Source organism: Diadema antillarum, unplaced genomic scaffold (genome assembly GCF_040938485.1).
Source record: "Diadema antillarum isolate AM-2024a unplaced genomic scaffold, OU_Dant_1.0 scf00000186, whole genome shotgun sequence".
Lineage (NCBI taxonomy): Eukaryota > Metazoa > Echinodermata > Echinoidea > Diadematoida > Diadematidae > Diadema > Diadema antillarum.
In genome coordinates this window covers 52,090-65,103 of record NW_027271075.1, presented here as the reverse complement: position 1 = coordinate 65,103, position 13,014 = coordinate 52,090, and the positions used below count along the sequence as shown (strand labels likewise).

At 41.7% G+C, this 13,014-nt stretch overlaps 1 protein-coding gene across 1 annotated transcript; it reads left to right on the top strand.

Annotated features, from left to right (window-relative positions):
- Positions 1 to 7,280: 7,280 nt before the first annotated feature.
- Positions 7,281 to 12,066, top strand: LOC139723321 (uncharacterized). Its single transcript, XM_071634582.1, has 3 exons — positions 7,281 to 7,425; positions 9,136 to 10,492; positions 10,899 to 12,066. Exons 1-3 carry the CDS (start codon positions 7,290 to 7,292, stop codon positions 12,064 to 12,066), a joined length of 2,661 nt encoding a protein of 886 aa, XP_071490683.1. The 5' UTR covers positions 7,281 to 7,289.
- The last annotated feature ends 948 nt before the right edge of the window (positions 12,067 to 13,014 follow it).

Below are 13,014 nucleotides of genomic sequence, written 5' to 3'. Positions count from 1 at the left end.
AATTCCACCGACCTGTAAAAGAATAAATGAATAATTTTTATTTAAAAGTCGCGATGAAAAAACAAACAAACAAACAAGTATCCGTCGCATTAGAACTATTGAATTGTGACAATAAATTAGTAAAAGATATTACAATAGTAGTTGTGTTTGTTTGTTTGTTTGCTTGATTGTTTGTTTGTTTTTTCTGTGGTGTTGGTTTTTTAGGGGGGAGATGACGTTTATAATAGTCTGTTTGTACGTACCAACGGGAGAGTAAGGTTGTGACGATGACACAATCGCCTCATCTACTTTGCTTTGCGAAACATCAGAGTCCAATTATTCTCTTATATTTCATGTCAGAGTATCATGAAGCTATTACTTCTCGGTTTGCTGTTTGATCTGTGCTCTATGTTTCGAAGCCAACTTTGTACTAGTAAATGGAGTGGCTTCGCCTTCGTACCCAGCGCCAAACATGCGCCTCCCCAACCTGAATAACGACCAGCATAATATTAGATTATAATTGACGAAAATATATCATTTTGTTCCCTTGTGCCAGTTTTGCGGCATAGATTGAATGAAAGCAACTCGACATGATGTGCTAAGAGGCCCCCAGCCTCATCATTTCATCTACGGTTGTGATGTAAAATACCCATCTCGTAATTGGACGTTTTTATTTTGCATGGAGCAACCTGAAAGGGACATTATAAGGGGAGTTGGGAAAACTTTGGTAATGAGGGTTGTCACTGTTCAGTTTCACCAGTGTAGCGATCATGTGGCACTGATGTTATGTATCTTATGTATACCAAAGGCTGTTTTTCACAGTCTGAAAGCTTGCCCCATTACATTGCTGCCATGGCAACAACCCATGCAAGCGAGCTATAGATTCCAAGGCAATGAACCACACTTTCATGCGAGAAAGATGGCTTCTTTATTTTTCCAGCAACCAGAAAAACCTGCCTCGGCACGTATAATAAAAATTATCATCTTACAGCAACTGCAACTGCGGTATAAATACACGTACATGCAAACTGGATCACACTCATGACATTGTGTGATACAAGATTTGCAAAAGCTGCAAAGCACGTGAAAGAAATTGTGAATTAGTCAGGTCGCCTGATTATGGCCTGAATGAACTGTTCATATACGACACCTATTAGAAAATAACACAAAGTTTTAATGTTGAATAGCTGGTTACCGGGTCCTTAGGGGAAAAAATTACGGTGCATTTATAGTAAGACCAGCCAACTTATTACTAATTGAGAGAGCAATCACGCACGAAGAACCACAAGTGATCACTCTCTGTTAGAGTCTCGGAGAAAACTGGCGTTGACATTCGGCCATTCGTGAAAGTGTTACAAAAACCTAATAGGTTGGTTTATCAATGTACTCAAATCGATGGCTTTTGTTTTCCCTCGGAGCCCGCAGTATCGAGCTGCTCATATCCCCTGTTTCTGTTCCATACTCGGAACCAAGTTTGCATTCGTGAGCTGTGTGCATGCCTTTAATATACATAAGCAACACATCAGTGTCTAACGGTTACAAATCGTCATTCCGTAGGTTCATTGTCCCAAAAGATTGTTACTCCAGAGGTTCATTAGTCCGAAAATGAAATGAGGTTCGATATTCCAAAGGTTTGCTAATCCGAAAATTAAATAAGGTTCGTTATTCCGAAGGTTTGTTAATCTGGAAACGAAATAAGTTTCATTTCATCTTCTGTTCATTTTCTTAATAACGAACCTTCGGACTTTATTTCTTTTTCGGATAACCGAGCCTTTGGAATAACGAACCTTCGATACATCTCCACAAATTTCTATAAATCAATGAACCCTGTTTCATTTTCGGATTAATAAACATCTAGGTATAAGGAGTTGCGTGTTTCGGATTAACAAACCTTCGGAATAACGAATATCATTAGCTAACAGCAGCAGCAACGAATAAGATTACACTGTAGTAGTAAAACGATGCGACCACCATTGCATACTGATGGCCGATAAGAGAAAGGAATCTTGAAATCCTGAAACAAGGACAAGAAAATGCATACGAATAGTGGCGGATCTACGGGGGTGGGGTAGGCGATTTACCCCCTTTGGCTCCTTGTTTTGGTGCTTGTCAGCAGGTTTGAGCTGTTAAAGCCATTTCTTCTGCTTCTTCTTCTTCTTCTTCTTCTTCTTTTTCTTCTTCATCTTCTTCTTTTTTCTTTGTTGGGGGTTGGGGGTTGGGGTCTTGTTATGACCCCATGCCGTCAATCTCTCGTTTGAGGCGAGTCCCCACCAGTTGTGTACCCAAAGTGGGGTGCGTATATTTGTCGTTTGGGAGTTGGGAGTCAAAGTACTTGTCCATTGCAAATAAACTTTCTGCTCAGGCGTGACAAACCTGGAGGCCAAGCCAGGGTTTGATGACTCCAGCAGCTGTCGTATTACGTAAGAGCATGATAAGGATATCTGCCTGTAGCAGACCATTCAAAGTGAACTCAATTTTCTCTATCCTTTTTAAAGTTTTCAATTTTATATTCTATTGAGAAATTCTATGGTCATCCATTTTACATTTCGAATGAAAAAAATTGACCCGTAAATAACGAAAATACAGGAATAAGAAGGAGAGCATTGCCAGTTTGCCGGTGCTATTTGGCAGTGAGTTACAACGGGGAGGTGAGACTACTCCCTGGTTCTGACTGGATCGTTGAGAAAGCAGCTGTCGTATTACGTAAGAGCATGATAAGGATATCTGCCTGTGGCAGACCATTCAAAGTGAACTCAATTTTCTCTATCCTTTCTAAAGTTTTCAATTTTATATTCTATTGAGAAATTCTATGGTCATCCATTTTACATGTCGAACGAAAAAAATTGACCCGTAAATAACGAAAATACAGGAATAAGAAGGAGAGCATTGCCAGTTTGCCGGTGCTGGCAATGTGCTATTTGGCAGTGAGTTACAACGGGGAGGTGAGACTACCTCCCTGGTTACAATCAGCCTGCTGACTGGATCGTTGAGAAAGCAGCTGTCGTATTACGTAAGAGCATGATAAGGATATCTGCCTGTGGCAGACCATTCAAAGTGAACTCAATTTTCTCTATCCTTTCTAAAGTTTTCAATTTTATATTCTATTGAGAAATTCTATGGTCATCCATTTTACATTTCGAACGAAAAAAATTGACCCGTAAATAACGAAAATACAGGAATAAGAAGGAAAGCATTGCCAGTTTGCCGGTGCTGACAATGTGCTATTTGGCAGTGAGTTACAACGGGGAGGTGAGACTACCTAACCTCCCTGGTTACAATCAGCCTGCTGACTGGATCATTGAGAAAGAGAGAGAGAGGGAGAGAGAGAGAGAGAGAGAGAGAGAGGGGGGGGGGGGGAGAGCGAGGGGGAGAGAGGGAGGGAGAGGGGGGAGAGATAGTTTGCAGGCACAAACCCTTGTTGGTCGTATAGGAGTCTGCATGCGCCAAGACTAATACACGCACCACTAAACTAAGAAGCTACAACACAGGGCCTATGGGACAGTGCCGAAGTGGTGCATATAGTAGTCTTGACGCAGACTCCTTTACGACCAACAAGGGTTCGTGCCTGCAAACTAGGGGAGAGATGGGGGAGGGAGAAGGGGAGAGCACAATAGTTCCGGTCACTACAGTACAGGCATGCTCTGTCTGCATACGCTGAATGCCTACACTCACACACACACACGTACACACACACACGCACCATGGAGCTACATGGCCCATGCCAAAACCAAAACAATCTCCTCCTCTCGCGGTGCCCCCCCCCCCCCACCCTCCTGTGGCGCTGTGGTGATGACTGACGCTTAGATTAGGCCAGGGTCAAGAAACAGGTGTTTTATATCTTTGACTTTAAGTCATTGATTGCCAAGATATGCACTGGCATTATTTACTGGGGTGTAGCCTCTTCAAACGAGAGATTTGCGTCATGCATCGTCATTGGGTCAACTCGACCTATACTACTTAGCAAAACGCTAGATCCGCCCCTGACGAACATACACTCATGAAAACACACACACACACATACACACACACACACTCTTACACACACACATACACATACAAACACACACTCTTACACACACATTGTCACATATCGTATAAATACCACTACTTGTACTGATACATAATCGAGACAAACAAACAAAGATAGAATACCTCCGTGTTCTCTTGAATGCAGCTTTTCGCGTTCAACACGAGAAAAATAAAAGTAATATCGAATTATATTTTGCGTTCCTTTGGACTCGGCGAGGAGAGGTTGACTGTACTTTGTATAATAGGTACATACATAGTACTGACCTTCTATTTGCTTTGTCCTGTAATGTTTCACGCTCGTCGCCACTGATCAAGTCCACCATGCTCCTATCATTCTCTTGCCAAACCAGCCAATTTAAAAAATTGGAGTGAACTCGTAACGCCTGAGCGGCATTGTATTTAGCCCCCAGGCCGTGACGCGCTTCGCCCTTAGACACTTCAGCGAGTCATTTTGAATTCAAAGCACCTATGTTATGCACAGAGAATAATGTGGAGTGAATGGCGACATGTCCATAGTAGCCCATCGTAAATTGGTATATTGATTAGGAAGTCAGAGAGTCCATCTATAGCGCCCACAATTGATACACATCTCAACCCAATATAGAGTCATCCCCCACAGTCAGTCTTCCATTTATCCAATTTATACTTTACCAAGTGCGAATGTCATGAAATCGGGAGTCTGAACAGCAGGTTCGGTTGACCACTCTATAGTATACACTGAAATCAAAGGCAATTATGAACTTCTCTTTACAAATATAAGCACATTTTGTTCTTGTAGACCCTTTGACAGTGGTGAATTTGAAAAAGATATAATTGAGTAAAAATCGATTGGCAAGAATTCTATTCTTGCGGTTCTTACACAGAGAGAATGTTGCGTCGTTTCAAAAGTACTCTGCTGAAAATGTGTGATAGACGCGCCCCTTCTTATATCCGTGTGTCAAAAAAAGTGAGGAGTACCCTGGCTAAATGAAGATTATTCGATAATCGCACAAAATAATAACTTTAGAAAACAACTTAGAAGAACCAATTAGTATTTTCAAAATTGGACAGACATCATATACAGAATTGTGATTTCATTAATATGAATTTGAAACAAATTCTTAAAGTATTGATCGATGTAAAATTTTATCTTCTCTGTCTTATTGTTGTATTTGTTTTATTGTTTCTACATTGTATTCTTGGAAAAAAAAAGTTGCAGAAATAAAGCGTAATCGAATGTTTTGTTTGTAAAATGTCTCGGACGATAGGTTGTATTAGGAGAATGAAACATTTATTTTTGTATATGAATCACTGAAGAGTATATGTCTTATCCTGATGATATACCTCACACTGTTCATTACACCAGGGTTCTTGGAGAAGCTGTACGAAAAAGCAAATCAAAACAAAACAAAACAAAACAAAACTGAAAAGGGTAATATACAAAACTTCAGAATTAGCATTCACAAATACGGGTTGTACTTTGAATAAGGATTAGTTTACATCCCAACATTTGTTTGTTGCGCTCACTAAAGCAATAATCAATGCAAGGGCGTACATGTCAATATTGTATTTGGAACCAGGGTTAAACAAAGTACGTAGAATAAATTATAGAACACGATATTAAATAAAGTGTTCTCTCCAAATACCCTGTCCAAGGATGAAATATAAAGGAAAATAATTCATATATAGGTTTCCGCCATCTTGTGCAATGCACTCCCTTATTGTATTGTACTGTTCAGAATGCACGTCCTTCCTTGCTTTCAAAGATATTGCAAAACTTTAGAATTGTACTTGATAATTATGCAATAGAGCGAAAACGAAAAGCGGATGTCTGTAAGCATTTAATTAGTGGGGATGGGTTTCATGTTTCCTTTCTAGATTTTTATGTCTTTGTTCAATGCGTGCGGATTCCCGGGTTTCATCCCCCTTCAATTATGATATCGATATTCTGATATGATTATGTACATTTTCATAATGACTGTATACAGTGTAATGTTTGAATCACTCTTTTCACTCTTTGTAGTAAAAAATATGATACTGATATATATAGGTATATAAATAATATATATATATATATATGTGTATATATATATATTAATATATATATATATATATATATATATATATATATATATATTGTTATTTCGCGTTTCGTAATGTTGCATGTATTTTCATGACGTGCAATCATTGTCATTGATTATTAACCTGCATATAAGGGCGTCTCTGGAAAAACAGTTTTGTATATATACAACTGAATAGGCCAACTCTGCGGGATGAAATGAAGAATACGGATAAATAAAAAGATTAGATGAATCAACTTTACTTACATATACTAAGTGCACATTAAATTATTCTAGATTACGTTTTTTTTTTTTTGTGCGTGTTTTTTTTTAACGTGATAACGATCTGACTGTCTTAGAACTCAATCCAAACGTTTACCACCTGATTGCACCATCATGATCGACCTCACACGCCCTAACTATCGTATGAAGAAACTTTGGTAATCATTATGAAGGCCGTACGCAAGTCATTTCATGAACAAATCAAGATTACAAAGAAGAATATACACAATCACTTGTCAGACATCACAGAAAAAACAAGAAGGGAACTACACCTCCAATGACATGGTACCATTGCCATAAAGATTGCGAGGAAATTATGAGTCTATTATAAATACAAAACACTTCTATTCCCGATCTTGTTATCAAGGCCGTCATCAATGTAAAATAACGTCGATCCCCTATGTCTCATATCAGTAATGATGATGACTACAATAATGACATTAATAATGATAATGAGAGTAACGATGATAGTAAAATAAGTGCTTGTAGTAGTAGTAGTAGTGATAATGATAATAATAATGATAACAAGAATAGCAAAAAAAAATAATAATTATGGAGTAGTTAAGTATAATTCATTAATTCATTTATCTATTCATGCATATCAAAACAATTGATGGTTTATTAAAAAGGATTCAATGCCAACCTTCGACAGAGCTTCCGTGAGAATGGGATTAAGAGATCCTTATCCCCTCCCCCCCCCCCAAAAAAAAAAAAATGAATAGTGCTGAACGAGCAAAATGAGTAAGGAAATAAAATGATATACGAGAAAATACAATATAGATGGTCACAATAGAATGGATGAATGATTTACAAAATAATCATCTGCTCACTTAAGTAATCACTTAGCATTATCAATTGATTACTTGATCATCAATATAGTATCAATATTATCATTATCTTTATTCATCGTCCATCAATTAATGAGCTGTCTTCTCTCTCACCCAGACTCATCCCGACCAGATGCGAGGGGCGACGAGGAGAAAGCAGAACGACCTTATGCACCGCCAGATCAAGGCTTTCGAGGCCACGCTGCAATGTGTTACGGAGCGCCACGACACGGGTGCGCTCTACCTCATGCTCACCAGGGTAGTGCCTTGTAAGTCCGTGTATTGCCCGATTCAATTAAGCTGGATATCATTAAAAAGAGAAGCTGTATTTAACATTCCTTATAAAGAGTGAGGACAGTTGGAATGGTAAGAGTGATGCAGAGAAATTAAGCTGGATATCATTAAAAATAGAGGCTGTATTTCATATTCCTCAGAAAGAACAAGGACAGTCGAAGACTCATCGATAATGGGTGAACTGCGGATGGGAAAGAATAGCAGCAAAATAAATCAGTCATAAATGTTTTAGTGTCCTAATTGGAAGAGTTCCAATCCCAAAACAGGTTAAGCGAGATTACACCAAAAAAAAAAAAAAAAATAAAGTAAGTCCATCATCGTAGCAAAATAAGGCATTTTCAGTGATACTTCGCCTGTTACAGAACAAGGAATGTAGGCCCTACTTGAATTTATAAGTAAAAATTTGTCATATCTTACTATTTGTCATTTGTTTTTCGCAGGTAAATATTTATAATAATAATGAGAAGAAGGAGAAAGCAGATATTTCCTCGTTTCGTCCAGAATATGTGATTACCGAATACACAAAATTATGTGCCTTTTCTTCAAGCTGAGCACATTCTATTACAGTGTCGAACTCTTTTTGCCCCCATCGGCAAAATTATATGTGCACTGTTAAATACATTATTTTTAAGATGGTATAGTCCTGAGCAGCTTAGATTTTTATTTTAAAATACACTGTATATTTACAATAAAATATACCTGACATTTTTAACCCTGAACAGATCACTTGTGATTACACATCAGTAATCTAATTGCTAATTGCGTTTGCCGACCAAAACCTCTACTTGTTATGATTAATATTGTGCTTCGATCTTCAAATACAGAGTGTATGTTAAAGCAACTGACATGCCTTTACACTTCACTTACTAGATCTTGCACATAGTCTACACAGTTGAAGATCTCAGGACTTGCCTTGGTTATCATGCAACAGGAGTCATCAAATTGATGTTTACATTTGTAATTAACTCTTGTAATCCCCAAATTTTACATGGCCAGCTAGATTGACTGATACAAACGTAACGTCGATACATGTTATCTTCGGATCCTTTGAGCTTAAACATGTACACGATAATTTTAGTGGGAGCGTTTTATTTGTGCTAGTTGGTTTTGTTATCTGTTTGAAAATCGTTGATAACCCTTCCAACTTAAAAACAGGAGGTAGAGCAGTATATGTATCGCGCTAATGGGTCAGTATTCCCTCCCCTTCCCTTCCCCTCCCTCTATGGATCTGTGTGTGTTTGTGTGAGTGTGTGTGTGTGTGTGTGTGCGTGTATTAATGTGTATCATAGAAGTTCAACCTGCGACTTTGCATTGCGGCGAATGATTAATGTAGATACCTACACGTACATAGATGTATTATTATACAGCCGTCGGAATGTCAACTACCAAGTAGGCCTAATGCACGCCGCAGTCAGGCTCCAGTGAAACATACGGGGGGGGGGGGGGGGGGGGGGCAGTGGGGCTGACGGCCGGCCATCATGTGTTATCTAAAAATTAGGAGTACTGTCTGGATTAGTGCACAACACTGGGAGGATTATGAATACCGTTATTATCATTTTCCATTAACTTGCATTTGTTGGGACAAGAAAATAAGCAGAAAGCACTAAACGATAACATATGGCATGTTCCTGGCCACAGGGTTTCACTTACTGCCTGTTATTACGATCATTTTCACCCTGTTCCAGACAACCAGACAGTGAACGCTGTCGACGAAGTCCATCACCAAATCAACAGGTGGTACGCCGAACGGGATGGGAACAACGACGACTTCACCGTGTCGGACCGCTTCATGACTTTTGCACAGGACATCCAGTACCTGAAACAGATGAAAAGCGTCTTCGACGAACGCATCTACTCCGTGCTCTTTGAGTTCTACTACGAGATGGTGATGGAGGAGATCCCGCAGGCCATCCGGCTGGTGGAAAAAGGAGGTGGAGCGCCCTCTGTGCGGGGTTCCACCCTCTTGGTAATGTCCAATATTGACAATTACGCAGCCCTGCAGGATTCCATGCCGGTGAAGACGCTGTACGACATCTCCAAGGACTGCGAGAAACTCTTCGAGATCATTCACCAGCTCCAGCAGGTCGATGTCAGCTGGGGATCGCTGCTGCACTCGGGGGATGTCAACACCACTTTGTTCGATCCGGATTCGCTGAAAGACGTCATCGCTTTTCCAAATCACAAACGCTTCGAAGCTGTTCTGAGGCTCATCCCGGACTTGCTGCGCAAGATCCACAGGGCCGTGGAACTATCGAAGAATTGGTGGTATCAGGCGGAGCGGATCCGGCGGCGATTGCGAGGTCAGAGGATCAGGGAGAAAAGGGAACCCTTGACCACACAGGGCGCGGAGGACGTTGAACCTCTTGTAGACAAGCAGACTACACATATGGACAGCAGCCAAGAGGAAGAGTTACCACGAAAATCGCGTAAGCCGGCGAAGCATCCAGAGAAGGTTAACAGAACTCCTGCTCCACGTCAGCCACGTCTTGCCTCGCCCTCATCAAGCGATGACGAATATGATGAGAACGAAATACCACAGCACGACCCTACACCGCCTGCGACTCCTGAACTACTGCTGGAGCGTCGGGACAATTCGGAGGAAGGAGACGTTCCAGGGCGACTGGCGAAGAATCCACTCACCTTCCCGACTGTCATCGAAACCATCGATCAGCGCGTTAAGGAATTATCGACGTCCATCGCGCTTAAACAGATGGATCTCGTCAGCGACACCAACGAGGTCGATTTTTTCACGAGGCGTCATCAACGCATCCGCAGACTGCGGGGCAACCTTTCCCGGACAATCAGCGCAACGGAAGCGATGCACGCCGAACTGGTCGGCTACAGAAAGATGAAACAACGGCTGGTCGAGCAGCTTGTTGAAATGCGGGATCCCATGGATAGGAGACGATTACGTGAGAAGCTGAAGATCTTGGAGAAGAGAGTCAAGGACATTCACGAGCTGTCAGAAGTCATTGACTATCGACATCAAATTATGTCCAGCGACTTGCGACTAGAGTTGGATATAAAGGATACATTCACAAGGTTTGTTGAACATGATTATCTAGGAGCTTCTCACACAACTGATATACACCCATATTCATGCACACACACAATGTAAAAGGCACAAGCATGCACTGATGCAAATGGACATGGTATTATAATTGCCTCTTTTCACTTATTTTTTAAAACATTGCTGCACAGGAATATCAGTTATATTAACCTATTACCTCCTGTGCAACGAACGAGAAAACCATCTTAGTCATGACCAAAGTCCGATGTTAATCGATGATAGCTATAATGATGATAAATCAAAATGCATTGCGAATGATAGTAATGGCAGTAATGAAAAAAGTAAAATTGGTTCACTATGTAATTGCAATAATATTAGCAATATTGAGAACGCGGGTTAAAGGAAAAAAAAACATTATTTTTGTTTCGTTTTGCACAGACACATGAATGAGGTTCAGGGTCGCGTGGAGGACCTCAAATCGGCCATCCAGGAGGAGAAGGAGGAGCGGGATAGGCTGGAGCACGAGCTCATCCTGCTCAGGGTGCAGACCGGCTTGGACCTTCTGAACGATGTCGACGCAGTCGACGAAGACGCATTCATAGATTCTTCTGCTTTGCAACCTAGAACGCGCGCCAACGGGTTGACCATGGTTGAGCGCACGCGTGATCGCAGCGTTGACGGTTGGATGCCAGATCTCCTGCCGCAGGGGAGAACTTCTGGGCAACAAGGGGACGGGAAGTTGCAAGAGCCGCGGCGGGGAATCTTAAGGCAGCCGCGATCGATGAAGCCGCAAAGCTTCTCGGATGAGGATGAGAGAGATGCGGCTCGGAGCAGACGCGCGAGGAAGGCAGGAGCTGACAGACCGACGCACTCGTGGGATGGAAAGGGAATATTTACGAGGGAGACCGGGGAGTCCAGAGACTATGGTAGCAACTCTGTATCGCACTCCAAACGACGGCTACACCCATCGAGGTCAGTTGAGCCAAACGAGCAACACAGAAGACCATGGCAATATGTGCCTTACGATACAGTGAGTGATGACGACTACGGTGATGACGCCGAGAGTGACGACGGTTATGCGACAAACAACGGTCACAAGGCAAACATGCCTCGCCATAATGATGCAGACAACGCCAGGCCGTCACAGGAAAGGAATAACATGAGACGCAAGCAACCGTCAAGGGACATCGACCAAGACAGCGATCCTCACGATGTGACAAGAAGAGGCAGAGATGGCACCGACAAGATCCCCCGCGAGGTCTCCCGAGAGATGCGGACTCAGCGACAGAAGAAGGCTCAAACGCGGAAGAATCCCAAGACGCTGCAACTCGAGAGCGAGAGGGACGGCGAGCTCTCTCGAATGTCGAACCACCGTCAGCACCCGAGGATGTACGATCCAAAGCGAGAGAGCATCGACAGCATCGACAGCAATCGGTCTCCGTCTACCAACGCCGACAATCCACGGGGACGCGAGTTCGACGGGAGGCAGACGAGGCAATCGATTAAACCGTTGGGCCAAACAGACAGAAAGAAGCCGAGATCGCGGCAGCCGGATCTCCTCTCCCCATTCTACCAGCCGACGAGCAATTCGAGAAGAATCCCCTAGGTGTGTCGTCTCCCAACCACGCAAAGCAGCCAGACGTGTCGATAAATACGTACTTTCACACAGAGATAACGCGCAGCATTCATACCTGGCGTCACGTTATGTCTTGCTTTGCTTTGTTTTACGGGGTGGAAAACAATGGATGAATTAGACTGATATAATACAGTTCACGTGACCAGTTTCATATCCGTGCGTATGATTTTAATGCACGTGTAACACTAGAATGTACATGGATTTACAGTCCCCCTTGAAGATAATTTCATAGCAAGATAATAATAAACGAAACAAAAACGCTCAAGGTAATTTGTAGATAAGTGTGCAGATGGTTCTGAGTCCTGTTGACATTCTGTTTGACGTCTTAACTTTCAGGGCAAGAATAATAAAACGTTTTAATATTACGTTTAAGAATCTGGGGGAGGGGGGTGAAACACAAATGTACAGAATTTCCATAAATTGCCATGGTGAAAATGCTATGCTCCATCAACATTTTAAGACCAGCAGTGGGTTTTACATCAATCTTGTTGAATTAAGCAGCTGTTTTTGACATGAACGGTACTGCTTGACATCGGAAACCATGTTTAAATCGAGAGATTCGAGAAAGCCGATTGACACGAAGAATTGGTGTATCAGACGACGGGAGAAAATGTTTAAGAAAAATTATGAATCATATCAAATTGGGAGAGGGGAATATGTTGATTATGTCTCAACTCGAAGTGACCAAACTGCCAAGTAGCACTCAAAGTACTGCAAGTTAATGCTTCATAGACCATAGATCGTTCGGCAAGTGTCAGAATGGAGAATGTTCCAAAATATATGCAATTTGTATTCTGTCAACTGCATCCGAATGGCATTTCCCAGATTCATAGGCCCCTCCCCATTTTGTTTTTATCAAGCAAGTGTCGAAGGAGTGTTCCACTAGCAGTTGACAAAATCAACGAAGTGCCTACATTA